The following is a 25827-nucleotide window of genomic DNA, read 5'->3' on the forward strand; positions in this document are numbered from 1 at the left end:
GACTCCTCCTGGAGTCACACAGAGCATTAGTGGCCCAGGTCCCAAGTCCTGGCCCAGAAGCAAAAACACAAGGTTGTGCCAAGTAATAAGAAATTCACATCTGACTCTGGAACTCAAATAGAAGCACGTTCATCACCAGGTTTCCACTTCACTCAGCTGAGCACTGATTTGGACATGGTGGTGATGGTCACTGTTCTCCCATGGAAACTTTCTAAGGAAACTGTCCTCACCCTCCAACCCAACAGCCTTGGTTCAATGGACTGTCCTAAACAGACACACCTGTCTTGTGACCTCCATAGCCCACTCCCAACACAGGACCATAGGCCAGAGCATAATGGCAGCTGACCAGTGACCTATAATATGGGATGGAATAATGAGATACGCCATTAGGAAGAAGAGCATTAGGAGCAAAGGCTGAGATAAGATGAGGTTCAAAGAGAACAGGGGAGCCACAACAGGCCAGAAAACAAAGAAGCCAAAGGTCATAAGGAGTATGAACTATATGGAGGCAGAAGCAATGATAAAGGAAAGAAAGACAAAAGTAGAAGATGAAGAAACCAGCCAACAGTAACAACACATCAGAGCAGACCCACAAAGAGTAGCTAAGTCAGGGACATGATGGAAGACCAAAATAATGGCCCATGGGCTTGCTTTGGGTCCAAGGAGCTGGATTGAGCTCAAGACTGTCCTCCATGTCTAGTTTCATAAGGTCCAGATCCTAAATGATGATTTCCCTTTCTCTGAATTGCCCCATGTCCACCCTTTACAAAAGACAACTCATTTTGCAGAGCCAGCCTAGGCAGGTCTCTGTACCTTGCAACCAACCAACAAAAGTAAGCCAGCATGCAGGCACTTCAAACAGCTTGAATACAGCAGGCAGAGATTCAGCCTCTGCCACTACTGCAGATGGTAGTTTTGATGCCTTGATGTGCAAGTACAAGGGTTGTAGATTGGTCCCATAAGGAATTGGCAGATGCTACTGCTGCTGCTTCTCCTCCTTCCCTCTCCTCCATTCTCCTCATCCACCCCACTCTGTCTTCCTCTTCTTCCTCCTTCTTTCTCCTTCTCTTCCTCTTCCTGCTTCCTTTCCTCCTCCTTCCCCCTTCCTGTTCCTCCTGCCTCTTCCTTCTCCTCTTTCTCTGTCTTTGTCATCATCAAGCTATTTCCATGCCTTGAGTACTCAGCATTGGACTAAAATCCTTTATACATATCATACATCGAATCCTGTCTGCAACCCCAATAATACCTCCTATTATGCCTATTTTACATAAAGGAAAACTAAGGCAGACAGATCTTGAGATAACTGGCCCACAATCACACAGCAAGTTAAAGACCTGAGTTGCAAGCCCAGACTTCCTGACTCCAAAATCTACACTCTAACCACTGTGCTAGGTGAAAAAGCAGGGCCTTTGTGAACTGGATTGACTGAACTAGACAGGAGACAAGAAAAAGAGCAGTGAAAAAAAATCTTCAGACCAAATTGGCTCAGAAACTTATTGCACTAACCACGTCATTGCCTGACAAGAAGAATCTGTGTGAAGCCAGCAAGAAGGGAAAGAGGGGAAAAAATAACCCAGCCCTATGATAGATCCTGTCCACCTTCATGTCAAAGCTGCTTTCTTAATAGAGGTTAATTTATTTCCCTTATCAAATTCTCCTGCTGGCAGACAAGCAGAACAATGTCACAGTCACTGATCTATCTGACCTATGTTTCAGTCTCATCTGACACCAAGAGGCTCATGGTGCCTGTAAAGCCAGAGAGAAAGGTCTCAAGGTGGTTCTGAGCTCCTCACCCCTCAAAATGTCACAAAGGAAAGAATGGGTTATAAGGGATGCACAGTTACTATAGTTCCCAGAAGCCTCGCTATTTGAACTTACTCAGCCCTCCCAGCAGTGGGGATCCCCTCTCCTAAAGACCTGTATCTTTTGTGAATAACAAAGGAAAAGTGGACCCAGCCTGACGTTTTGATCAAAGGCCCCTAAATTTAAGCTGATAATAATAGCTAGAATCTCCTGGATATTAACTGTGGGCCAGTAAGTACACTGAGTGCATTTAAATGTTGATTATTGAATTCCATCCTCATAACAACTGTCTGAGGTTGGTGTTCTTATTGCCTGCCATGGGCAGTTTAAAATATGACTACAAATCTGTGGACTCTTCCCACTAAGAGTTGAGGTCTGTGTTTCTTCCCTTTGAATCTGAGCAGGCTTGTGACTGTTTCCATCAGTAAAGAGTAGCAGAAGTGACACTGTCAAAGTTCCACCTGTTTGCTAATTCATTTGCTCTTTGAGCCATGAGCTGCCATGTAAGAAGCCCAACTACCCTGAGGCAGCCATATTGTGAGGACACCCAAGCATTACAGCAAGTCCATATACAGGTGCTCTAGTTGACAACTCTGCTGAACCCATGCTTCGACTCAACCCAGCCCAGGTACCAGGCATGGAGTGAAAGAGCCTCTGAATCAGGGGTCAAAAAACCTTTTCTGTAAAGATTCTGACAGTAAATAATTTAGGCTTTGCAGGCCATGCAGTCTCTGTCATGACTACTCAACTCTGACATTATAGCACAAAAGCAGCCACAGAAATATGGGTATGACTGTGTTTCAATAAAATTTTATTTACGAAAGTAGGTGGTGGGCTGGATTTGGCCTGTGGGCCATAGTTTGTCAATCCCTGTTTTAGATGACTCCAGCCCTTATCTGTGTGAGTCTTCCCAGTTGATTCCCATCATGGAGCAGAGACAAACCACTCCCTCTGCTCTCTGTCCTAATTCCTGACCTACAGATTCTGTGAGTATAATAAAAGGATGATTGTCATATGCCACTAAGTTTGGGTGGTTTGTTGTGCTGCAGTAGATAACTGGAACACCCCCATTTTACATACAGGAAAACTGAGGCTCAGAGAGATTAAGTTACTTGTTCAGTCCCACAGCTAATAAGCAGAGGAAGCCCTGGCTGGCTGCCAGGTTTGCCTGATTCCAGAAGCCAGCTTCACTCAACTGCTGAAATGATGCCACAAGGAGCCAGATGGTAAACGGCTTCGAGATAGAAATGGCGGGGGAGATAGCTCAAGAGAAAGGGGACACATGAGCTTTGTGGGGAGACATGGAAGGAGAGGTCAGAGATAGAGGAGGGACCAAATGATACATGGCCTTTCAGGCTGCAGTAGAGTCTGATTTGTTTTCTAGATGCAATAGAAAGCTATTGGATGGTTTTTAAGCAGGGCATGGCATCATTCAAATTGCATTCACTAAGTATCACTCTAGCTGATGTGTGGGAAATGGATTGGGAAGGGGGCAATCCTCTCTCTGTGCATTGCCAATGAATAGTGACTCGGCTATCACGATGTTCCTCTAGGACCTGAAGACAGGTCAGTGCCCTCCTGATCCTTGGGCTAATGCGCTTTTTCCACTGATATAGTTTGGATATTTGTCTCCTCCAAATCTCATGTTGAAATTTGAACCCAATGTTGGAGGTAGGGCCTAGTGGGAGGTGCTTGGGTCACAGGGGTGGATCCCTCATGAAGAGTTTGGTCTCTTTTTTTTTTTTTTTGCAGTAATGAGTGAGTTCTCATCCTATTAATTCCTACTAGAGCTGGCTGTTTAAAAGAGCCTGGCACCTCTCTCCCCTTGCCTTCCCTCCCCTCCCTCCCCTCTTCTCCTCTCACCTCCCCTCTTCTCTCTCCCTCTCTCTCTCTCCCTCTCCCTCCTTCTCTCTCTCGCACACGCGTTTCCTTCCTTCCTTTCGCCTTGTGATGCCTGCTTCCCTTCACTGTCCAACATGAGTAGAAACAGCCTGTGGCTTCCCCAGAAGCAGATGCTGGTGTCAGGCTTCTTGTACAGACTGCAGAACTGTGAGCCAAATAAACATTTTTCTTTATAAATTACCCAGCCTCAGATATTCCTTTATAGCAATGCAAATGGACTAAGACATCTACCTTCGACATAATGCATGAAAGCTTTGAGATGCTTGGGAAATCACCTGCTGGTGGGTGCAACCTTTGCTTCCTACTGTGAAGCTGGGCAAACCCCTGGGATAGATTTGGTACAGTCCCATCAGCAGATCAAATAAAGGATATGGAAATCATGCCAGAAATTTCTGGGCCACAACTGAAAGAAAGATGCACAGAGGGGCCCAGTGCTAACCTCTGTCTGAGGGTAGAAGCCAACCAAATTGCCTGTTGCTCAGAGCTCAGGGCCCCAAAGAAAACCCACCCACCCAGCATCTACCAGAAGCTCAGAAATAGACCCCTATTCCTTGGAGGTCTGATCCGACAGATGTGTCAGAAAGCCCAGAACCATCTGCAAAGTTGGTCCTGGAAGATGGTGTTATAGTGTGGCAGGGTCGCCACCCAAATCTCATCTTGAATTGTAGCTCCCACAATTCCCACATGTCATGCGAGGGACCCAGTGGGAGGTAATTGAATCACGGGGGCTGGTCTTTCCTGTGCAATTCTCGTGATAGGGAATAAGTCTTACAAGATCTGATGGCTTTATAGAGGGGAGTTTCCCTGCATAAGCCCTCTCTTGTCTGCCATCATATAAGATGTGCCTTTCACATTCTGCCATGATTGTGAGGCCTCCCTAGTCACATAGAACTGTGAGACCATTAAACCTCTTTCTCTTCATCAATTACCCAGTCTCAGGTATGTCTTTATCAGCAGCATGACACAGACTAATACAGATGGCAAAACCTGTCACAGAGCAAAGCAAGTGAGGTCTGGACCACTAAGGAAACTCCTTTTAAGCCTCTCCTCCCATCCATTGTGCCTTCCTGGACACCCTCATCCATTCTCATTCCGACATGGCCTCTCTCTAAATTAGATTTCTGGCACACAAGCCTCTCCACTGATCGCTGGATGTCCCTCAAGCTTTACTCAACACAAACATCACAGAATTAGGGAAGCTGAGATGGGTTGGGAGGGAGCGCCATACTTCCAGATCAACCCTTCCTCCCTCCTACCCCTCACCCAGCAGTGCCAGCCCCACATGCCCAGACCCAGCAGAAGCCCAGCCTTACCTTGTTGATTTTGTTGGTTTTGGGGAGCGTCTGACTGATGTGCAGGTCTGAATATCGAGGTGGCTTCCGTAGAGGGTTGTTGATGTCACATGGAACGGACTCTGTCCGGACTAACCTTGCTGGATCCGTAGGGGGAAAAACATTGATTTGGGAATTTAAGTATCACTTTGTTTTTGGTTATGCCAGGAGAGCATAGCTCAGATCCCACCTCTTAGGCCCAGCCTCTAGACTGGAGGACAATTCACTAAAAGTGATCATCGTTCTGTGGTGGGATCCGGGTATTCTCTGTGGTTTGCAACATATTTCTATTGTCCATATATGACTTTTGACAATTAAGATGATAATAATAAAACTAAAGCTATCAGGGTTTTAAAAATACCATAATTGTTTCATATTGGCAGACTCAAAATTCATTTTAAATACACGAGATTCCTGATTTCTCAGGGCCTGTGATGAGTGGAAAAGCTCATCACGGTGCCCTGTCCCTAACTTTCTAACCTCTGTGTTAGGATCATCTTTCATTACTTTTGGGATTTCTCAGGCCTAAGCAGCCTGCCGCACATTGAAACACTTTGTCCTAAACAACCCTGGATCCCTGAAAGAAAGACAGCTGTTCCAGGAAGCTAGGCACATAGTAGATGCTAAATAAATGCTTCCTGATCCAAATCACGTCGCCCAAGCCCCTCTCCCTTCTGTTTCTATTACTCACAGGAGAACACAGTAAGGGACAAAAATGAGAAGATCAAAATCAAATCTGATGCCTGGTATTGTTACTTGTTAGCTGTTTTTTGTTTTTTGTTTTTATTGCAGTGGTGAGGGGAGGGTGTTGGTTGAGAAGTTTAAGCTCCGGATTGACCCAGGGATTTCATTTCTCTTCTTAGCCTGAGCTGCCATCACCATGGAAACTGACTATATTTTCAACTTCCAACCAACAGAGAGAAAAAGCAAGAAGCTGGTGGATTTCTGCAAAGTTCAGTTTGCTCTGCATGTACAGACACCTGCCACCTTTGAACAAAAGGAGGCATGGCCTTGAGGGTGGGTGGGAGGGAGCCCTTCTTCAAATGTCAGCCTCTGAGAGCCATCACCTTCCAACAGGCTGGTTCTGTCCATATGGGAATCGGCTGCTAGCAGAACCTTTTACAGAGGAGAATTTGGTGGGAGGCAATTTTTCCAATGAGGCTAACCCAAGGCAGGGTCTCAAGAGAGGTGAGAATTCAGGCTTTAAAATAGCCTCATTGAGTGTATACAGTTATTCAAGGAACAGATGGCTCTCAATTAAGGATGTGGGGTGGGAAGGGTAAGAGAAGGGAGCTGAAGACTTTGCCTTCACTTGCAATTTTCTGTGTTTTTGGAGATAAACAATGCAAAGATCATTGAAAGCTGGCTTTGGGACACATCACAGTGCTTTCAGCAGCAATTTGCCTCCTTCTTTAAGTTTCCCTTGGGTTCATTCTGAATTAGGGCAGATTCCCAGGAATATGTACTGATCAAGGCCAGGGGACATGGGAGTGGGAAAGCGGGAGGACAGGGAAGGAGGACTCAGTGCCCGATTAGCAAGTTGCTGTACTCTAAAGTTGCTTCCTGGTGATTTGAAGGCTCTATCCATCCTATAGATGAGGGGTTTGCAGGGAGGTGACCAGCATGAGTTTAGAAGATTTTAATAAACTGCTTACATTTAAAAATAAGCATATGGGCCAGGCGCAGTGGCTCACACCTGTAATCCCAGCACTTTGGGAGGCCGAGGCGGGTGGATCACTGGAGCTCAGGAGACTGAGATCATTCTGGCCAACATGGTGAAACCCCGCCTCTACTAAAAATACAAAAATTAGCCGGGCGAGGTGGCGTGTGCCTGTAATCCCAGCTACTCAGGAGGCTGAGGCAGGAGAATCGCTTGAACCCGGGAGGCGGAGGTTGCAGTGAGCCGAGATTGCACCACTGCACTCCAGCCTGGGTGACAGAGCGAGACTCCGTCTCAAAAAACACTGAGTAAATAAAAAATAAGTATTTGGCACACAAAATTCTCTATTTGGGCTTTTGTTGGAAATGTCAGAAATGCTGGCGATGTAGGTCCACATGGCTGGAGTGGCTGGCTACCCTCTCTAGATGGCACTTGGGTTTTCCAGTGTCCTACAGCCCCATCTGGCCAACTTCTCTCATTTAAGACATCTACTTGGCCCTCGTAGGCATCTCAGTTTATGTCTGACTCCTGCTCCAGAGAGTGCTTCTCCACTTTAAGGTGCATGGGAATTCCCTGCAATCCTGTTTAAAATGCAGATTCTCATTCAGTAGGTCTGGGGTGGAGCCATAAATCATGCATTTCTTTTCTTTTCTTTTTTTTTTTTTTTTTTTTGAGAGATGGAGTATCACTCTGTTGCCCACGCTAGAGTGCAGTGGCATGATCTCAGCTCACTGCAAGCTCCACCTCCCGGGTTCATGCCATTTTCCTGCCTCAGCCTCCCGAGTAGCTGGGACTACAGGTGTCTGCCACTACACCCGGCTAATTTTTTTTTTTTTTTTTAGCAGAGATGGGGTTTCACCATGTTGGCCAGGATGGTCTTGATCTCCCGACCTCATGATCCACCTGCCTCGGCCTCCCAAAGTGCTGGGATTACAGGCGTGAGCCACCACGCCCGGCCTCATAAGTCATGCATTTCTAACAAGCTCCCAGGCGATCCTAATGCTGCTGGTCCATGGACAACGCTTTGAATAGCAAGAATCTGGCCTATGGTGTGCAGTAGAACTTTCTGCAATCAATAAAACGTTCTATATTTGTACCAATATAAGCCCTTGAAATGTGGCTGGTGTGACTGAGTAATTAAATTTGTGTTTTTATTTGATTTTAATTAATCTAAATTTAAATAGTCAAATGTAGCTAGTAGCTACTGTATTGGGCAGCACAGGTCCAGAAAGTCCCTCAGGGATAAATTTCAATATGGATAATGGAGTTTGGGGGTGATCATCCCATTGGACAAGGATCAGGGGAACTATTTTGAAAGCTGGACTACAAGAGTTCCCAAGACAGTGTCCCTTATAAGTAAGTCCTTGGCAGTCAGGGAAAAGCCTTTCCTTTCAGCCAGATTTGTCTTGCTTTTGCAGTGGAATCCTGGTAGTGGCTCTCCCAGGGCTGTTACTTCCTTGCCTGGATAGGTTGGCTCGAACACTCCTAGGGCCCCAGGAGACAGGACACCGATGGCCCAATCCAACAGGCCCAAGATGTACCCCTCCTCATACCTACTTTTGCAAGGCCAATTGATTAAATCTAGCGAACACACAATGGAAAAACACCCAGCCAGTGCTCTTTTTGGTGGGAAGAAAAGCAATGGGATTGGTAAACAGAAGAGGCTAGAAGTTAGCACAGGAGGCAGGATGAGAGAGCAGGGGTTAAGTGGGGAGACAAAAGGGGCTAAAGTGTCTGAGGGACCAGTAGAGGGGCAAGAAATAGAGAGAAGAGGCATAAGGGAGGATAAAGGAGACAGATGTCAGGAAGAATGGTGTTAGAGAGGAAGAAACCATGTGGGGAACTATGTGGGGATCAGGAGGTATTCAGAACCAACCCGAGTGGGACAGCTATGTGCGGGACCTGCAGGAGCCCCACCTCACCCCTACCCCTAGGGCAGTAAGTGTTAAATACTTACCTCCTCGGTGGATGATCAGAAGATGACAGGGTGGGGCTTCTTTGGTGCATTTGTTGTGGCACTTTAACCTGAGAAAGATAAAGAGAGAGAAAGATGGATAGGTGAATGGCTGAGTGGACAGGTGGGTGGGTGGGTGGGTGGATGGATGGATGGATGGATGGATGGATGGATGGGTGGATGGGTGGATGGGTGGATGGGTGGATGAGTGAATGAATGGATGGGTAGATGGATGGGGGATAGATGGGTGAGTAGATGAATGGGTGAATGGATTCACGGATGGATGGATGGGTAGTTGGATGCATAAATTGGTAGATGGATGGATGCATGGCTGGGTGGATAGATTGATAGGTGGCTGAACAGATGGATGGATGGTAGATGGATGAGTGGATGAATAGATGGATAAATGGGTACATGGATGGATGGGTGGTTGGATGAGTGGGTGGATAGATGGGTAGATAGATGAATAGATGAATGGATGGGAGATGAATGAACAGATAGATTGATGGCTGATGTGTGGATAGATGGATAGATGGGGAAGTGAATAGATAAATAAATGGATAGATGGGTGGGTGAGTGGGTGGATGGATGGATGGATGGTGGATGGGTAGGTAGATGGATAGGTGGATAGATGGGATGCCCCCAGTGGTCTGGAAAGCTCTGGGTGCTGTGGATACTAAGATGTGAGATGAGATGGGGCAGCTACTGCAAAGGCATATCCTTAGCAAACCAGGAAATTAACTCTGGAGACAGGCTTCTAGTATCCTACTCTCTCAGGTCAGTCTTGGGTGGTCCAACAGTGGATGGCAGCTGTTTTATTAGCATTGCCCACATGGACTTCATGTTTTAAACAAATATCAAATATCATGCTTTTCCCATTAGCCTGTATCCATGATCATCATCACAATTCTTCTCATCATCTTCCATTTACTTGAAGACTCATTTTATACTATGCCATTTAATCTTTATAACAATCTCACAAAATGGGCATTATTATCATTCCCATTTCACAGATGGAAAAACTGAGATTAACTGACTTGCCCTGACAGAAAACCTGGGTCAGTGGTCCCAAAGGTGGCCGCTCATTTTTCTTAAAGCCTCAAGCTGTAGGACACATTCAACCAGGGCTTCCAATTATAATGAAATTGGTGCCAGGTATTAAGTTTTAGAGGCATAAAGTTGAAGAGTTTAGAATGAAAATGTCTTCCTTTGAAAGGAGCCAAAGAGGACACCTTGTTCTTTCCCCTCGAGTTGCCTGACTTCACAAGGATAATAAAAATCACAAATTACTGCAGCCTGGCTTTGTCCTTTTCTTTTAGAGTTTTATGTCAATAGGATAGATACACCCTGTGGAAGATGCCATAAGTGCCCCATTCATATCCCCTTGAATTCTCTTACCATTTTGCACATACCAGCCTAACTTCCAGCAGCCAACATCTTTGCCAGATGGTGGCCCTCAGGCTGCTTGGAGATTTAGTATGAAAATAGACACAAATACTAAACTCAGAAGTAGGAACTTTACAGTTGCCCCCACTTTCTTCCTGATTTGACAGTTCTCTTTAAAATAATGGTTTGAATATGCAGGCACAGACTCAACATTGATTCCTCCAATTAGTCTAGTTCAGTGGTTCTGAAAGTAGCGTCCTCAGAACAGCAGCATAAGCACCACCTGGGAACTTTTCTGGGGCCCCATGGCAGACCTGCTGAACCAGCACTCGGAGGCTAGGCTGTAGCAGGCAGCACTCTGGGTCTGAACGAGCCCTCTAGGTGAATCGGATGCATGCTCAGGTGAGAACCACCAGCCTAGCTGATTGTTTTGGAATATTTGTGCACAATTCCCCAGTTTTTCTCTTGTTTGGTCTTTCATGGTCCTCATGGGGCTCTGAATTCCTCTCTGAAAAAGTTAGACCTGGGACCACCAAGAGTGCAGCAGGGGAGCAAAGAGGGACATGGGCAATATGAGACAATGCTGAATCACAGGGTGAGACATAAGCCCCTCTCCAATTCTCTTTCAATCTGATGGCACCAGAGAGAAGGTGTCTCCAACACGTGTTATGTCCAGTCCTGGATTTCGACAGGTAGCAGTATCCACAGGGAGTTTTATCAATGGATTTTTCCATTTGAAAATTTATTTTTTCCAGGTTGCCTTATGAGATGGTTTGCATATTTGTCCCTTCCAAGTCTCATGTTGAAACATGACCTCCAAGTTGGAAGTGGACCTAGTGGAAGGTGTTCGGGTCATGAGGATGGATCCTTCACAAATGGCTTGGTGCCTTCCCTATGGTAATGAGTGAGTTCTCACTCTATTAAAGACCCTGAGATCTGATTGTTTAAAGGAGCCTGGCACTTCCTTCTATCTCTCTTGCTACCTCTCTCGCCATGTGACACCCCTGCTCCCCCTTCTCCTTCTGCTACGAGACCTTACCAGAAGCCAAGAAGATGCCGGTGCCATATTTGTACAGCCTGCAGAACCATGAGCCAAATAAACTTTTCTTTATAAATTACCCAGCCTCAGGTATTCCTTTATAGCAATGCATAACAGACTAACACACCTTATATTAATGGCAAGTGATGTTGATTTTTCATTTATGATGATGAGATATATTTTCATCTTTCAATAAATTTAAGTTTAAAAAGGCCATAAATAGAAAATAAGTAAAAATAGTAGAGCGGATATGTAATTATGATAAAATCATGACAGAGTGTTAGACAAATGTCTGAGTTAGACTGGGAAAAGCTGACTTAGACATTTTGGAATCTACAAAAAGAGGACACAGCTCTTGGCACCAGAAAGTCTAAGATGGTTGAAAAACATTTGGAATTGCTGTTGGTCATGAAGGACATAAAAACGGTAGGGCACTGAAAATAACAAGAACTAACATGTATGATGTGTCAGGTAATATCCTAAGTGCTTTACATCATTCATTTAATCCTCGTAACAGCCCTAAGAAGTAGCAATTATTGTTAGTCCCATTTTACAGAGTAAGAAACTCAGGCTCATCAAATTTGTATAACTTACCTAAGGTCAAATAGCCAGTAAGAGACAGAGGTCCCAAGCCCAACTTTTAACCACGATGCTAGATGCCTTCACAACTTGCACACTTTTTGCTTTATCATTTTGGGTGTAGGTGTGGGTAAAGCAGAAAGTTCCCGGGAGCTATGACTAACTGAGTCAAAATGCCCTTCTTTGAGACAAGCCTAAGATAACACCTAATCCTTCCCAATACAGACGCTTGACTTGACAAGGATAATCAAAATCCCAAGTTACTGTGACCTGGCTTTCTTTGTCTTTTCCTTTTCTAAGATCCTCAGACTCTCAGACTTATGGGAAATATCCCAGCCCCCATGGGAAAGCTCATGATGTCTCAAAACCCTTATGCAGAGCTCTGCTAAACGTGAAACTGGCCTTTTATTCATTCAACATTGACTTGGCCTGGAGTGCCCCAGGTACTGGACATACACAATGAACAAGACTAATGCTGCCTCTCTGTTTATGGGGAAGGATGATAAATGTATAAGCAGATAAATCAAATAACTGCAGATGTCATAAGATCATGAAAAAATATTTCAGGGAAGTGGGATGGGGGGAATGATGGAGTATGAGGGGGGTCCTTGGGTAGGTGTCAAGGGTAGGTGAAGCCGAGTTCCGGCACAAAGGTTTGGAGGGCAGGACATGTGTGGTGAGTTCAAGGGTTAAAAGTTAAAGGTCAATGAGGCTTTTAAAGTGATGAGAACTTTTAAAGTGAAGAGAACAACACAAACGGTGGGGACATGAGGAAGGGGAAGTGGCGGAGACCCCGAAAGCTAAGACAAAGGGTCTGCATTTGAATCTGCAGGGTGCTGTGAAGCCGCTGAAGGTTTCTGAGGACCATGACACGGTCAGACAGAAGTTTGGGAGGCCCTGAGCTTCGGGGAATCTGATGTCAAAGGGGAGTCAGACTAAGAAGTTTTTGCACTTGGAATAGCTGGACTCCACTCCAGAAATTTCAAGAAAGAATTGTTTTCCTTTCCAACACCCCCACCTATGAGTCATCTCTAATAAACCCAGCTGGGAGAGTGCCTTGCAGATACAAAGAAGCCCTGTGGCTATCTCGTGGGCAGCACTTTGAATCAGGGGCATGCAATTTGATTTAACCTGTAGACCACTGTTAACCCAAGACAGGACAGGTGAGGCTGCCCACGACCTTAGCCTGTTTCCTGCTCTCCTCCTTGGCATTTTTCCTCTCCAGAGTCCCTTGTTGCTTATCTCTGGCAGTAATGGGAAAGCCCTCCTTGACCTCTGTCCCAGGAGTGGGAGACTGAACACTCTTCCTTCCAGCCAGGGGCTTCAGAGGGCAGCATTGGCAGTGGAAACACAGCCTTGCTCATGCAGAAAACCCCAAGAGAAATATCTCCAATGCCCAGGCACTTAAACCTTGCATGGAGGTTCAGATGTCAAGAACGAGAGCCTGCACATCCAGGATCTGCTAATAGAGTCGGCAGGATTAGACAAGCCCTGAAATTACACAGACTCTGGAGAGCGAGGGAAGAGGGACCACAGCAAGACTTTGCAAGCACACTATGTCCCACTTAACAAAAACTGTTTTTCCAGCTGGAAGTGTGCAGCATTTTCCCAAAATATGACTTTTCCTTTTCCCTACCCGTGGAAGAAAGAGCTACTAGCATCTAATTTACCAGGAGACCACCTGCTTCAAAATTAGATTCCCAGACCTCACTCTCCGAGGTCCTGATTGGGTAAGTGTCTGTTGGGAATGCAAATTTTAAGCAAGCACACGTGAAACTTGAGAACTACCGTATCAGAGGAATACATTCTACTTCCCAGATGAGAGATGTATGGGAGCCTGAATCTTTTAGAATACAATGTTCTCCTCCGAAAGGAAAATAGGGGCAAAGTATATAGAACAAACCTCGGTTCAAATCCTGATACCACCACTCCCTGGCTGTGATAACTTGGGCAAGCTCCCGATACACTCAGAGCCTCAGTTTCCCCATCTGTAAAGTGGGGACAATTGTAGCATCTTGCCTCTCTGGGTTGCAGTGAGGACTAATGATACAATGCAAGTAAGGTGCCCAGAACAAATACTTGACACACAGTAGAATCTCAAGAAGTGGCAAGTACTATCTTTTTTATTATGGTAGCTACCATAATTATTGCTAGTTTGTGCAACAGCTTTCTACAGCAAGCCCCTAAGATCCTCTGCTGGAGGACTTTCTCTGGCTGGAAATATGGGCTGGCTAGAACACTTGGAGACCTCAACCAACTATAGGTGGGCATTGGTTGATGGATATTCCAGCCCCCTCTCTCATGGTTTGCATGACCCAGAGGCATGCTCATTTTAGGACTGCACCCCACTCCCTGCAAGCACCTGCTCTTTGATGCACCCATTACCAGCTGCCTTAACTCTCTGTCTCACTTCCCCACTCCTCTATTGATATGGCCTGGGATCATCTCTCAAATAAACCACTTGCCCTCACATCCTTGTCTCTGGGTTTGTGGAAACAGGGGAGCCCAGTTAAAATATCAGGATTATTAACAGAAATTCAGGGCATAAACGTGGCCTTCCACACGGCTCTCACACCAAAACCAAGCCTTCTGCCCCTTGACTCCTCGTGCGTCTCTAGCTGCCAGTCCTTTATGAATTTGGTTCTCCAGGTGCTCCATTCCCCAAGGAGGAAGGGAAGAGGTGGGTGGACACAGCAGACTGCCTCCAACAACATGAAAGAAGGCAAACCTCCACACCAGACGTGGGCCAGGAGGAGCTCCATGTTTCAAGATGGTGAGTCTGAAGGATTCCCAGGCACCAGGGAAGGTCCTATATGGTTCCAGAAGTGGTCAAAAGTTTGCACTTTGGAATCAAGCTGCCCTGAGCCTAAATCACAGGTCTGCCCTTCCTAGCAGGGCAAGAGAGCATTTAATGAGAGAATGAGTAGTGCCACATAGGCACTAAATAGGTCAACGCTTTAGCAGGCAGGGATACGACCCACTCTGAACGCACGCAGGAAACGCCCTGCCACCCTCATAGAGCCTGCAAACTTGGAAAGGATTTATTTGAAACTTTCATTGCAAATAGTTAACTTTTTTTTCTTTTAAATTCCAAGGTTTAATAGGATAAGCTTCAGTTATCGGGAAAAGTTGCTTACGAGGAACATCTCATTCCCTCAAGGGAGCTGCTGGCTAAATGAGACATCGTCTCTGTCTGAAAATTAAATATGTGAATTCATCTTGAGGGCAGAATCTAGGTCTCCCTCATGTTCTACCTCCCTTTCCTTTCCTCCTTCATTGAAAGGTGCCTGGTGCTTATTATCTGGTGGGTAAGTATGAGAGAGAGAAAGAGGAGGAAAGAAAAAGAACAGGTGGAAGGGGAAATCTGTCAGGCACTGAGATTTAGAAACACTCTAATCCCTATCAAAACCGTTATTGAAAGGTCATTTCTATTTCTTATAAATCGTATCCCTCTTTGTTTGTGAAATGCAATGATGCCCCCTTCTTTCTTCCCTCCCTTCTTCCCAGTGTGAGGCGCGGGGGCAAGGATTTGACCAGAAGCAAACTGGATCTCCATGGGAACCGCGGGGGACACATGGTCTCTTTCACAAGCAGCTCTGCTGTTTTCTTGAAAGATTTGTCATGGCCCCCTGTGAAGCAGTCACAAGCCTAGAGCCTGGCGCGGAGCTGGGATTGGAACGCTGGCGTTCACAGGAGGGACAGGCAAGACGCCTCCTGGGGAAGGCTGTCACGTCAATTTCTCACCATTCATTGGGCGATTCTAACCAATGGATGAAAATTTGCTCCAATCAGCTTCAATCTCTCATTTCTCCTACTTTTTCTTGTTCCATACCAGCTAACTTCACAATAATCTGTGTGAGTAGGGCCTGGGCTTTCCTTCCGGAGTGCAAATGGAACATTTAAAAAACCTGGCTCCTAATATCCAATTGAGGAAACATTCAGCAAGCACAAACTTTGAGCCAGGCGCTAAATTCCACAACCCATGTCCCCTGAACAGCAATCTCATAAGAGGTGGATATTGTTACACCCATGTAACATGTGAAAAGTCCTGAACACCTAGCTTTGTTGGCTTACTTTTGTTAATGAAATAGTGGATATCAATTCACGTATGGCTATGGAATCACAACATTGACCATGAGACTAGGAATAATAATGATTTCCCTCTACCATGTGAGATAAACTGTGTGAAATGTTTTACCTATATTTTAACACTTATTAGCTTCTGTTTGTCTGTTTGTTTACTCTCACTGCAGATCTAATGCATTCATTTTGCTCACTCATTCTTCAGAAAACAGAAGGGATAAATCCTCATAGATGTGCCCCCATTGTGTAATCATGTGATGTATAACTCTGTCTTCTACGTGCATGTTTTTAAAACCTCAATTTAAGTTTTAGACTGCAATCAAGTTGAAGACTTGAAGTCTAAGACTCTTTTTAACTGTTATCTTTTTCCCCCAGTATTTTCTTTTGCTTTTTAACTTTTTTTTTTTTTTTTGAGACGGAGTCTTGCTCTGTTGCCCAGGCTGGAGTACAATGGCACAATCTTGGCTAATTTTGGTATTTTTTGTAGAGACAGGGTTTCACCACGTTTGCCAGGCTGGTCTCAAACTGCTGACCTCACGTGATCTGCCTGCCTTGGCCTCCAAAAGTGCTGGGATTACAGGCATGAGCCACCGCGCCTGGCCTGTCCCCCTCTTTCTGTCCATGTGTTCTCATCATTTAGCTCCCACTTATAAGTGAGAACATGTGGTACTTTGTTTTCTGTTCCCGTGTTAGTTTGCTAAGGATGATGGCCTCCAGTTCCATCCATGTTCCTGCAAAAGACAGGGTCTTGTTCTTTTTTATGACTGCATAGTATTCCATGTACATCCATTTTTAAGTCAAGAAGACTGGGGTCCAGTAACAAGCTCAGTCATACAGATAGTAATGGGCAGAATTGGGACAATTCACCCATGCATGCCCACAAGAAAACACTGTGTTCCTCCTCTGTGCCAAGGGCTGTGCTCAGCACTGGGGTATAATAATTAAATAAGACAAGAATTCTTTCTTTAAAGATCTTACAGTCTAGCAAGAAATGTACTGTCCAAGAATGTAAACCCGTCTCTTGTGGCTTCAAGCATGAACATCTTTCTACTCATCCTACTGCTCCCAAATTGCCTCTTAGAAATGAGCCCATCTGGATTTGAACCAGATTTTGGGGGCCTCATATTGGCAAGAACCACTTTCTCTCCAGAGGTCCCTACTGAGATCTACTCAAGCAACAAATATTTACTGAGCATTTACCATGTGCCAAGCACCGTGATGGCCCTAGAGGTTTAAACAGTGAACAGTCCAGAAACGAGATGGCCCTGCCTTCAAAGAGTTTAAAGTCTGGTCAGGAAGACAGGCAGGTAAATAGACAAATACAACATAGTAGTATGTAATATGGTGTGACAGAAAAGGGCAGACAGTGGCACTTCAGATTTGAGGGGAGTCAAGGAGGGCTTCCTGGAGGAAAGTGGTGACTGAGCTGAGCTTAAAAGATAAATGAGAGCCAGGAGAGGTGTGCTAAAAAGATGCAGGCAGTAGCAATGGGGTGCAAAGACATGTCAATGAGTGGGCACATGGCCTGCTACAGGGATTGATGGCTCAGGGAAGCTGGAGCTCTGGGCACAAAGAGGGGAGAGATACGAGGGGATAGAGGAGGAAGCAAACATGGCGCAGGGTCTCATCATGCAGCTGGATTTCGCCGAGAGCCAGGGGGAACTAATGAAGGATTTTAAACCGGGAGGGGAACGCCGGCTAAGCATTTTGAAAAGACCCCCTCTGGCAGCAGAAACTTGCAATTAAAGGGCAGCAAAGTTCCCCTCTCATTATCTTCCCTACTCTCTGTACCTGCTTTCCTTTTCCAGGTCACCGCATTAAGTGTTCCTGAAGGCTTCTTGCAAAAAAAAAAAAAAAAAAAAAAAAAAAAAAACAACGAAACCAAATCCTTGCCCCCTTTGCAGCAGGGCTTGGTTCACTGCATACCCCAATTGAGCATTCTGGTCTCATGTGAGTTCCCTTGTGGTCTCTTGTTTGAACCAATGCTTCTAGAAATGCCTCCGTATGCTCCAAGTGCAGGATAGCAAAACACCCTTTCCCTCACTGCTAATAACTCAGTGGGGTCTAGCTCTTTAGCCTATAGCCAACCACAATATAAATGAGCAAAGGGCAGGTGGTAGGGAGTATTGACATATAAATCAAACCTTGGGCTCCAGGGACATCATGAAAAATCACCAGGAACCCCCCAGCACTTTTCTCTCCATAAGAGAACACTGCAAGGGAAGCTGTACATTTATTGCTGGCTGTACCCTCCCTCCTCTCCTCTCCCCCACCTTCCCTGAAAAAGGAGAAAGTGACTGTAGAGTCTTCTTGGCTCTCTGAACCCAGAGATGTTCATCAGAACACAAAGATCCATTTGTCGTCTTTCAATTTAACAAAGGATGAGGGGAGCGTGGGGCAGGCTGGGGGACGAATGACGAAAAGCTTTGGTCCAGGCTGGGATTGAGACCAGATTCTTATACTCTGTTCTGCTTGTTTAGTTAAAGGGCAAGCAGAGTGACACGTAGCATTTATTGCCGGCCTTCTGTGTAGCCAGCCTATGTAAAGTGGTTAAAAGTCTGGGATCTTGAATCAGAGCGATCAGTGGGTTTGAGTAACAGATCCACTCACCATGACACTTAGAGCCAGCTGTTTACTTCTGAAGGCCTCTGTTTCCTTGTCTGTAAAATGGGGGTAATAACAGACCCTACCTACTTTCCATAGTTGTGGCAAGGATTAAATGAGATCATGCATGTAAAGTGTTTAGCAAAATGTCTGGCACCTGGGTGAGCCCCCAATACATGATAGCATCATTATAATTATCATCATCATTATCACATCTAATCCCACCTCAGCCCCCAGTAGAATTATAAGCATCCCTCAGATACAACTATAATTAGACCTAAATTTTTGCTTATCATAGGTAAAAACGCATATATGGGATGATTAACTCCCATTATAATTATTGCAAAAACTGAAGTGTTTCTATTAATAGAAAAGTAAGTTCAAGATTCAAGCTGGTGATCTCTGAAATACTTGCTCATAATTATATCCTGCCAATATCCTGCCTGTTGTACAAACTCCCGAAGCTTCCAGGAACTTCGCAGCAGCTGCGACAGCAGCACTCATCATTTCCCCACTTTTTAAAGGTCTGGGTAAATCAGTGCAATGGTGGCTCATACTAGCCATGGCTTACTTCACACTTTTATCTCCTCATCACTTGTGGCTGCAGCTATTTTGCAAAAAAAAATAGGACATTTTTAGGTAAAACATATTTTGATGCAAGAACATAGGAGAGCAGAATGCACAGGGCAAGAGGGAAACCCAAGATGTGCTTGGTTTTGCTGTGTTATTGGATATTTTCACTTGGATTTTGATGTGTACGAATCCCATTGAAAAGATCCACTAACACGGCAAAACTCAATTGAGGAGTGCGTGGCTTATTTAAGTAAAAATTAGTAAAGTGACTGCTTATATAAAAAGAAATAGGTACGAGCATGTCTGGCCAGCTACTGCAGTCAGGAGGAAAGAGGACTCGTATAAAAGCCATGAAAACACCACTGGAATACACTGGAAATCTTGTGCTGGTTAACTCAGGCTTTCAAACAGCATGTCTTACCTTACTAGGGGACTGATCATGGGTCTCACTCCTACAGAAGTGGGCGGTGACCTCAACCGGAATGTATAAAATGTTTTTGGCTAGTAAAGACCTACCTCTATTATAAGGTGACCAACCTAGGCGTGACCGAAGGGTTTCTAGGCACTTTGGACTTTCAGTGCTAAACCTCAGAAAGTCCCAGACAAACTGAGATGGTTGATCACCCCCTAGTATAATAGGGATTATAATGCCTATATCACCCTATAATTATAGAGTAGATAACCCTGTAGTTCACCCTATAACCTGAAATATATATAAGGATTCACCCTACAAGTTGACTATTTGAGTAACGAGTCCAAGCACAGGTCAAGCAACTGCGAGTTGCCATTCTAAAACTGAATAATGCACAGCACAGTCCCATGGCTTAGGGATGAGTAGCTCTCTACTGTGGGCAGTTCTGACCCCCAGGAGACATTTGGCAATGTCTGCAGACGTTTTTCATGGTCACAACTGGGAGTGAGGAGGGGGTGCTACTGGCATCTAGCAGGTAGAAACTGTAGATGGTGTTAAACATCCTCCAACGACAGGACAGCCCCCACAACATAGAATTATCTGGTCCCAAATGCCAATAGTGCCAAGGTTGAGAAAAACTGAAATAAACCCTTTAACAAGCCTTCCAAGAAGTTGGCTGATTCAGAAAATTCTGAAAGAAGAGCAGAGAACCAGAACTACAGAAAAGGTGAAAATGTGCTAAAATTTTCCAGAACTTCGATGTTGCTTCAACCCATGGAAGCGATTTAGTGGGTCTGTTTCTTTTTATACTTCGCATTCATATAAAGTCGAGTTTTGCAATGAAATAAATGCTGAACAACATATTTAAAGATTCTAATTTGAAAGAATTCTCAAGTCATTATTATTGGGGCATGAACATATTTCATCACATGGAATGAATGTGTTACCCTCACTGTACATCAGAGAGGTTTAGAAACCTTCCCAGAGTCACACAGTGAGGCAGTGGCAGGGCCAGGACCTGAACTCAGCTCTCTCTGCCCGCAGTCTGTATCCTTGCTGTTGTTTCACTGTCATAAGTTGAGTTTTGTAGAAGCAGATCCTGAAATGAATATTCTTGCAAATGATTTATTGAGGGAGTATGCTCAGAAGAAACCTATTCCAGCCGGGCACGGTGGTTCATGCCTGTAGTCCCGGCACTTTGGGAAGCCGAGGCAAGCAGATCACTTGAGGCCAGGAGTTTGAGACCAGCCTGGCCAACTTAGTGAAACCCTGTCTCTAGTAAAAATGCAAAAATTGGCTGGACTTGGTGGTGGGCACCTGTAATCCCAGCTACTCAGGAGGCAGAGGGGGAAAATTGCTTGAACCCGGGTGTTCCAGGCTGCAGTGGGCCGAGATCATGCCTTTGCACTCCATCCTGGGCAACAGGGTGAGACTCTGTCTCAAAAAAGAAAAAAAGAAACCTATTTCATTGTGGAGGAAGCAAGGTCGGGAGTAGGGAGAAACCAGGCATGGATGCGGTTTCAGGTGAATGCAGTCTCAGCCTGATACCATGGGGACCCTGCAGGAAAAACTGTACCATAAAATCTATTTGTCAGCCGAGCGCGGTGGCTCAAGCCTGTAATCCCAGCACTTTGGGAGGCCGAGACGGGCGGATCACGAGGTCAGGAGATCAAGACCATCCTGGTTAACACAGTGAAACCCCATCGCTACTGAAAAATACAAAAAAAAAAAAAACCCTAGCTGGGTAAGGTGGCGGGCGCCTGTAGTCCCAGCTACTCGGGAGGCTGAGGCAGGAGAATGGCGTGAACCCAGGAGGCGGAGCTTGCAGTGAGCCGGACCCACCACTGCTCTCCAGCCTGGGCAACAGAGCAAGACTCCGTCTCAAAAAAAAAAAAAAAATCTATTTGTCTCAAGGTAAGGAGGCTGGGATTTTGCAGCCCTGAAAAAGGTAGTCACTGGCTCTGAACTACCTGGGGAAGGGGGAGGGGCTTAGTCCCAGGTACCTGGGTGAGGCAGCTGCAAGGTACTAGCCATTTGCTGCAGCCTCTGTAGCAGCGGCTGATCAAAGAGATCACTGGAAATCTGATCTGAGCACAAGATGGAAGTGGGTGAGGTAAGACTATGACCATTGGCCGCTGAGTTTATAATCACATCCTGTCTTCAAAGCAGAGGAGGAGTGCTCCTTGGTCCTAGGGAAGAATAAGCCTCCAGCATCTATGAAGTACTCTGAAATCCCTTAGTTGATCAGACCCTTCGAATCTAAGGCCCTGAGAGCAGATGACTCAGAGAATATCGCAACTCCTAGTGTGCGTTCCTCACTCTGCCACCCACAGGAAGGGTGATCTTGACACCAGCATGCTCCTCCCCATGGCCCTGTACTTGGCAAACAACCCACTCTTGCGATAATGAGAGCCTGAGTCCAAGACTGCTTTTCCAGGAGTGGGTCTGGATGGGCACTGAGCAATGCTTCCCACCCCCATCCTGTCCCCTGCCTGGAGCATCAGGTAGCAGCAGCCTGAATCATGGCAATAACTGGCCCAAACAAGCCAGGCTCAGTCCTGTGGCTGCAAAGCAGAATCTATCTCCACTCTCCCCCAGTCCCTGCCTGGCACAAACAATTGCAAAATATGCTCAAGGCCTTTAACGTCCCGGTCCAAGCTTTTGCTCAGGCTGTTTCCTCGGCCCAGAGCGCCCTGACTGCTTCACCTGGCTAACTCCTCTTCCTTCAAGACGTAGCTTCAAGGTCTTCCAGGAGAGCACCTTGATGTGCATTACTGCATCCGCCCGACCTTGACGCGGCACCGCAGCACTTCCACACTTAAATACAAATACGAATTATCTGGGAGGCTTAGTAAAATGCACATTTCTAGGCCTTATGCTCACAGCCTGGTCCAGGAAATCTGCAGAGGAGCTCTGGAAGCTGCAATGTTAAGCCTGCACCTTGATCCCGAGATAGGTGGGGCCAGGGCACACCTTGAGAACTGATAGTGACTGTGAGCATCCCCAGGACAAGTGTGTCTTCTTCACCCTCATACTCCGAGTGGCAGCAAAGAATCCCCACACGCTCAGAGATGGCTGAACTAACCAGAAATAAAACATAATCTGAGAAGAGAAAACGGGTAGCTAAAACAAGCATCAGAGACAGCTAAAATGCTACTTATCCACTTGTGGTTCTGGAAGGTGCTCCCCTCTCTTCCACACTCCAGCCCATGAAAAAAAAAAAAAAAAAAAAAGCATCTCCGTTCAAACTCTCGTTTTCTAGAGCAGGTGTCACCCAAATCACGTTGTGCATTTTCCTGCAAGAAATGCAGATAGCAGTAGAGAGGCTTCCAAGGAACCAGATCTCAGCTCTGCAGAAACTTGTGGAAGGACCCCGAGAAGGGGGAAGAATGCAGATAACACGTGATTGAAGGTTGGGAAACCCATCAGCATCTTACTGCAAAAGCAAACTTCTGCCAGCTGAATCCAGTTATCAGACAATATGTGAATTGTGCTGACATTCTACTCTCAGAGCTAAACTCCATTCTGCTCTCACGAACCTATTAGATGAAAACGCCTCAATTTAGATAACTGCAAATTGCTTTCTGAGTCTTAATTTCCTATTAGTTCATTAATCTCTCTATTCAGAATGCCAACAAGACAGCTAATGATAATTCCGGAGGAAGTGGGCATGAAATCGGAGCAGGAGGGAAGGGGGTTAGACATGAAGGAGATGTTTCTGGCTTCCTGGGTGGAGGGGTACCCCAAAGTTAATTCATAAAGTTAGTAATATAGCATTAGCTTAGATTAATTAAATACTTCTACTGGACTGGGTACTAGGATGAACATGTCATTGAACAATTACCTTGTTTTGTTGTCGTCGTTGTTGTTGTTAAGCAGTCTAGTAAGGTGGATATTATTATCCCCATTCTACAAAAAAAAAAACCTGAGGCTCCAAGGGGCCGCACAACCAGCTGGCAGCAGAGTCAGGGTTCAAATACAGGCATGTCTGACCTACAGCCTGTGTTCCTAATCACACGTTATCTTTTTTTTTTTTTTTTTTTTTTTTTTGAGATAGGGTCTCACTTTGTCACCCAGGCTGGAGTGCAGTAGTGCAATCTCGGCTCACTGCAACCTCCACCTCCTACGTTCAAGTGATTCTCCTGCCTCAGCCTCCCGAGTAGCTGGGATTACAGGCACCCACCACCAAACTTGGCTAATTTTTTGTAGTTTTAGTGGAGACGGGGTTTCACCATGTTGGCCAGGCTGGTCTCGAACTCCTGACCTCAAATGATCTGCCTGCCTCAGCCTCTCAAAGTTCTGGGATTACACGCGTGAGCCACCATGCCTGCCTCCTAATCACACATTATCTTTTAGGCTCGTCACACCAATGGATGAATTTGCTGAGCAGATGATGATGAAAAAGATTCCTATCTATAGAGTGCAGCTAAGGCGTGTAAGAACAAAAGAGCCTGAAACACCATCAGCAAAGACTTACACAAACATCTCGCATTATAAAATGTCCAGCTGGACAATACAGTTTGAATTTGTTTTTTAAGCTAGTACTTCTAATGTAGAGTGGTGGTTTGCAAACTGGGGTCCGAGGGCCGGCAGCCTCAGCGTGGCCTGGGAACTTGATAGAAATAGACATTCTGGGAGTCCACCCCAGAGGTATTGAACCTGAGAGTCTAGAAGTGGAACCCAGAAAGCTGTTTGTTAAATAAACCCTCCAGGGGATTCTTGTGCACATTCAAGTTTGAGAACCATCATCTAGAAAATGAAAAGTAGCTCAGGAAAGAAATTTGGAGATCACCTAGAGTAGTGTTTCTCAAACGTTAATGTGCAAAAGAATCACCAGGACTGTATTAGCCTGCTTTCGTGCTGCTGATAAAGATGTACCTGAGACTGGGTAATTTATAAAGAAAAAGAGGTTTAATGGAGTCATAGTTCCATGTGGCTGGGGAGGCCTCACAATCATGGTGGAAGCCCAAAGGTGGCAACAAGAGAGAATGAAAGTCAAGCGAAAGGTGTTTCCCCTTATAAAAGCATCAGATCTCTTGAGACTTATTCACTACCACAAGAACAGTATGTGGGAGACGGCCCCCATGATTCAATTATCTCCCACTGGGTCCCTCCCACAACACGTGGGAATTATGGGAGCTACAATTCAAGATGAGATTTGGGTGGGGACACAGCCAAACCATATCAAGGACCATCTTAAATGCAAATTGTGATTTGGCAGGTCTCGAGTGGGCCCCGAGAAGTGCATTTCCAGCCAGGTGCCAGGTGACGCTCATGGTGCTGGTCCAGGGACCATGTGCAGAATAGCATGAGGCCAATCCAATCCCTGTCACCCAGGGAGTTTCTGGCAGTAACAGAACTGGATTTGCTCTGAGTGAAAAAAAAAAAAAAAAAATAATTCCCTTCAGGGAAGGTTCAAATCCAGGCTTCTGGAGGGGCTTTCAGAGGACAGGAAATGACCCAGATCACACACTACTCTTTTTGCAAAGTTCTCACTCAGGTATGAGACCATCCTTGAACACTTTAATTGAAGTTGCAGCCCCCATCCTGACCCTTCTCTGCTTTGTCCATCTTCTTAGCATTTTGCATCATCTTATCATATGACCTAATTTACTAATTTACTTTGTTTACTGTCTGCCCAACTCCTGCCCAGGCCCCAGCATAGAAACTAGGGAAGGATTTTGTCTCTTTTATTCACTGTCGTTTCCCCAGTGCCTACAATTGTGCAGTCGATAGCAGGTGCCCAAAAAGTATTAGTTGAATAAGTGAACAAATGGTTCTACTCATTTTCTACAAGAAGCTGCCTCCTCATCCTTGGTGTCACCTCTCTGAAATGTCACCTGTCACCACTCTTTATGTGTACACTCTCATTTTATTGACATTCAATTTCCATAGGTGTGTCTCCTCTAAACTCCTTGACAGTGGGGTCTGTACATCTCCCATTTCTATCCCTCATCCAACCCTTCTATCAGCTCATAAGTGCATCCAAAATTCTGCCAATCTTTGAAAACACATACAAGTAACCCTCTATCCTCACTATAACTAATGTGAAAACTGCAGGAATTTATTGTAGAACACGTCTCAACTTCAACTGGTGATATTAGCAATGCATGCTCATAATTATGTACTGGAGATTGCTCTCAATTCTGTTGTAGTTTCTGCAAGCACTATGTCAAAACTCCTGAAGCATGTCAGATCTTCATGTTTTGAATTTTTGGTTTTGAATTTTGCCTCTTATATGCCAGGAGTCATTTCTGCACAAGATGGAATAGAGAAGAATGTGATAAAACATTGCAATCTGGAGCATGGACATTTCATTGACTCCTTCCAACAGCCCTGTGGTGGGTGTTAATGTCACACTTGCGTTGTAGAGAAAGACATTGAGCCCCATGACGGCACACCTCTGCTTAAGCTCATGCAAGAGTTTAGTAATGGAGCTGGGACTCAAACTCAGTTCTGACTGCTTTCCAAGTCTGTGTTCTTGCAGCCTGCCCCCCCGAT

General features: G+C 45.4%; 1 protein-coding gene across 3 annotated transcripts in view; it reads right to left on the reverse strand.

Moving 5' to 3' along the window:
* KSR2 (kinase suppressor of ras 2) overlaps positions 1 to 25827 on the reverse strand; it is a 508355-nt gene that overhangs the window by 87343 nt on the left and 395185 nt on the right. For 2 of the 3 annotated variants that reach the window (XR_013401510.1, XM_028829955.2), the window contains exons 8-9: positions 8654 to 8721; positions 5019 to 5137 (exon numbers count right to left, since the gene is read on the reverse strand). Coding sequence is in view for 2 of the 3 variants with exons in the window: in XM_028829955.2 (XP_028685788.1) it covers positions 5019 to 5137; positions 8654 to 8721 (187 nt within the window). In the remaining variant the exon portion in view is untranslated. Of the gene's footprint in view, positions 1 to 5018; positions 5146 to 8653; positions 8722 to 25827 lie in introns of all 3 variants that reach the window. The other variant, XM_077955340.1, reaches the window with a different exon arrangement.

Source organism: Macaca mulatta, chromosome 11, assembly GCF_049350105.2.
Source record: "Macaca mulatta isolate MMU2019108-1 chromosome 11, T2T-MMU8v2.0, whole genome shotgun sequence".
NCBI lineage: Eukaryota > Metazoa > Chordata > Mammalia > Primates > Cercopithecidae > Macaca > Macaca mulatta.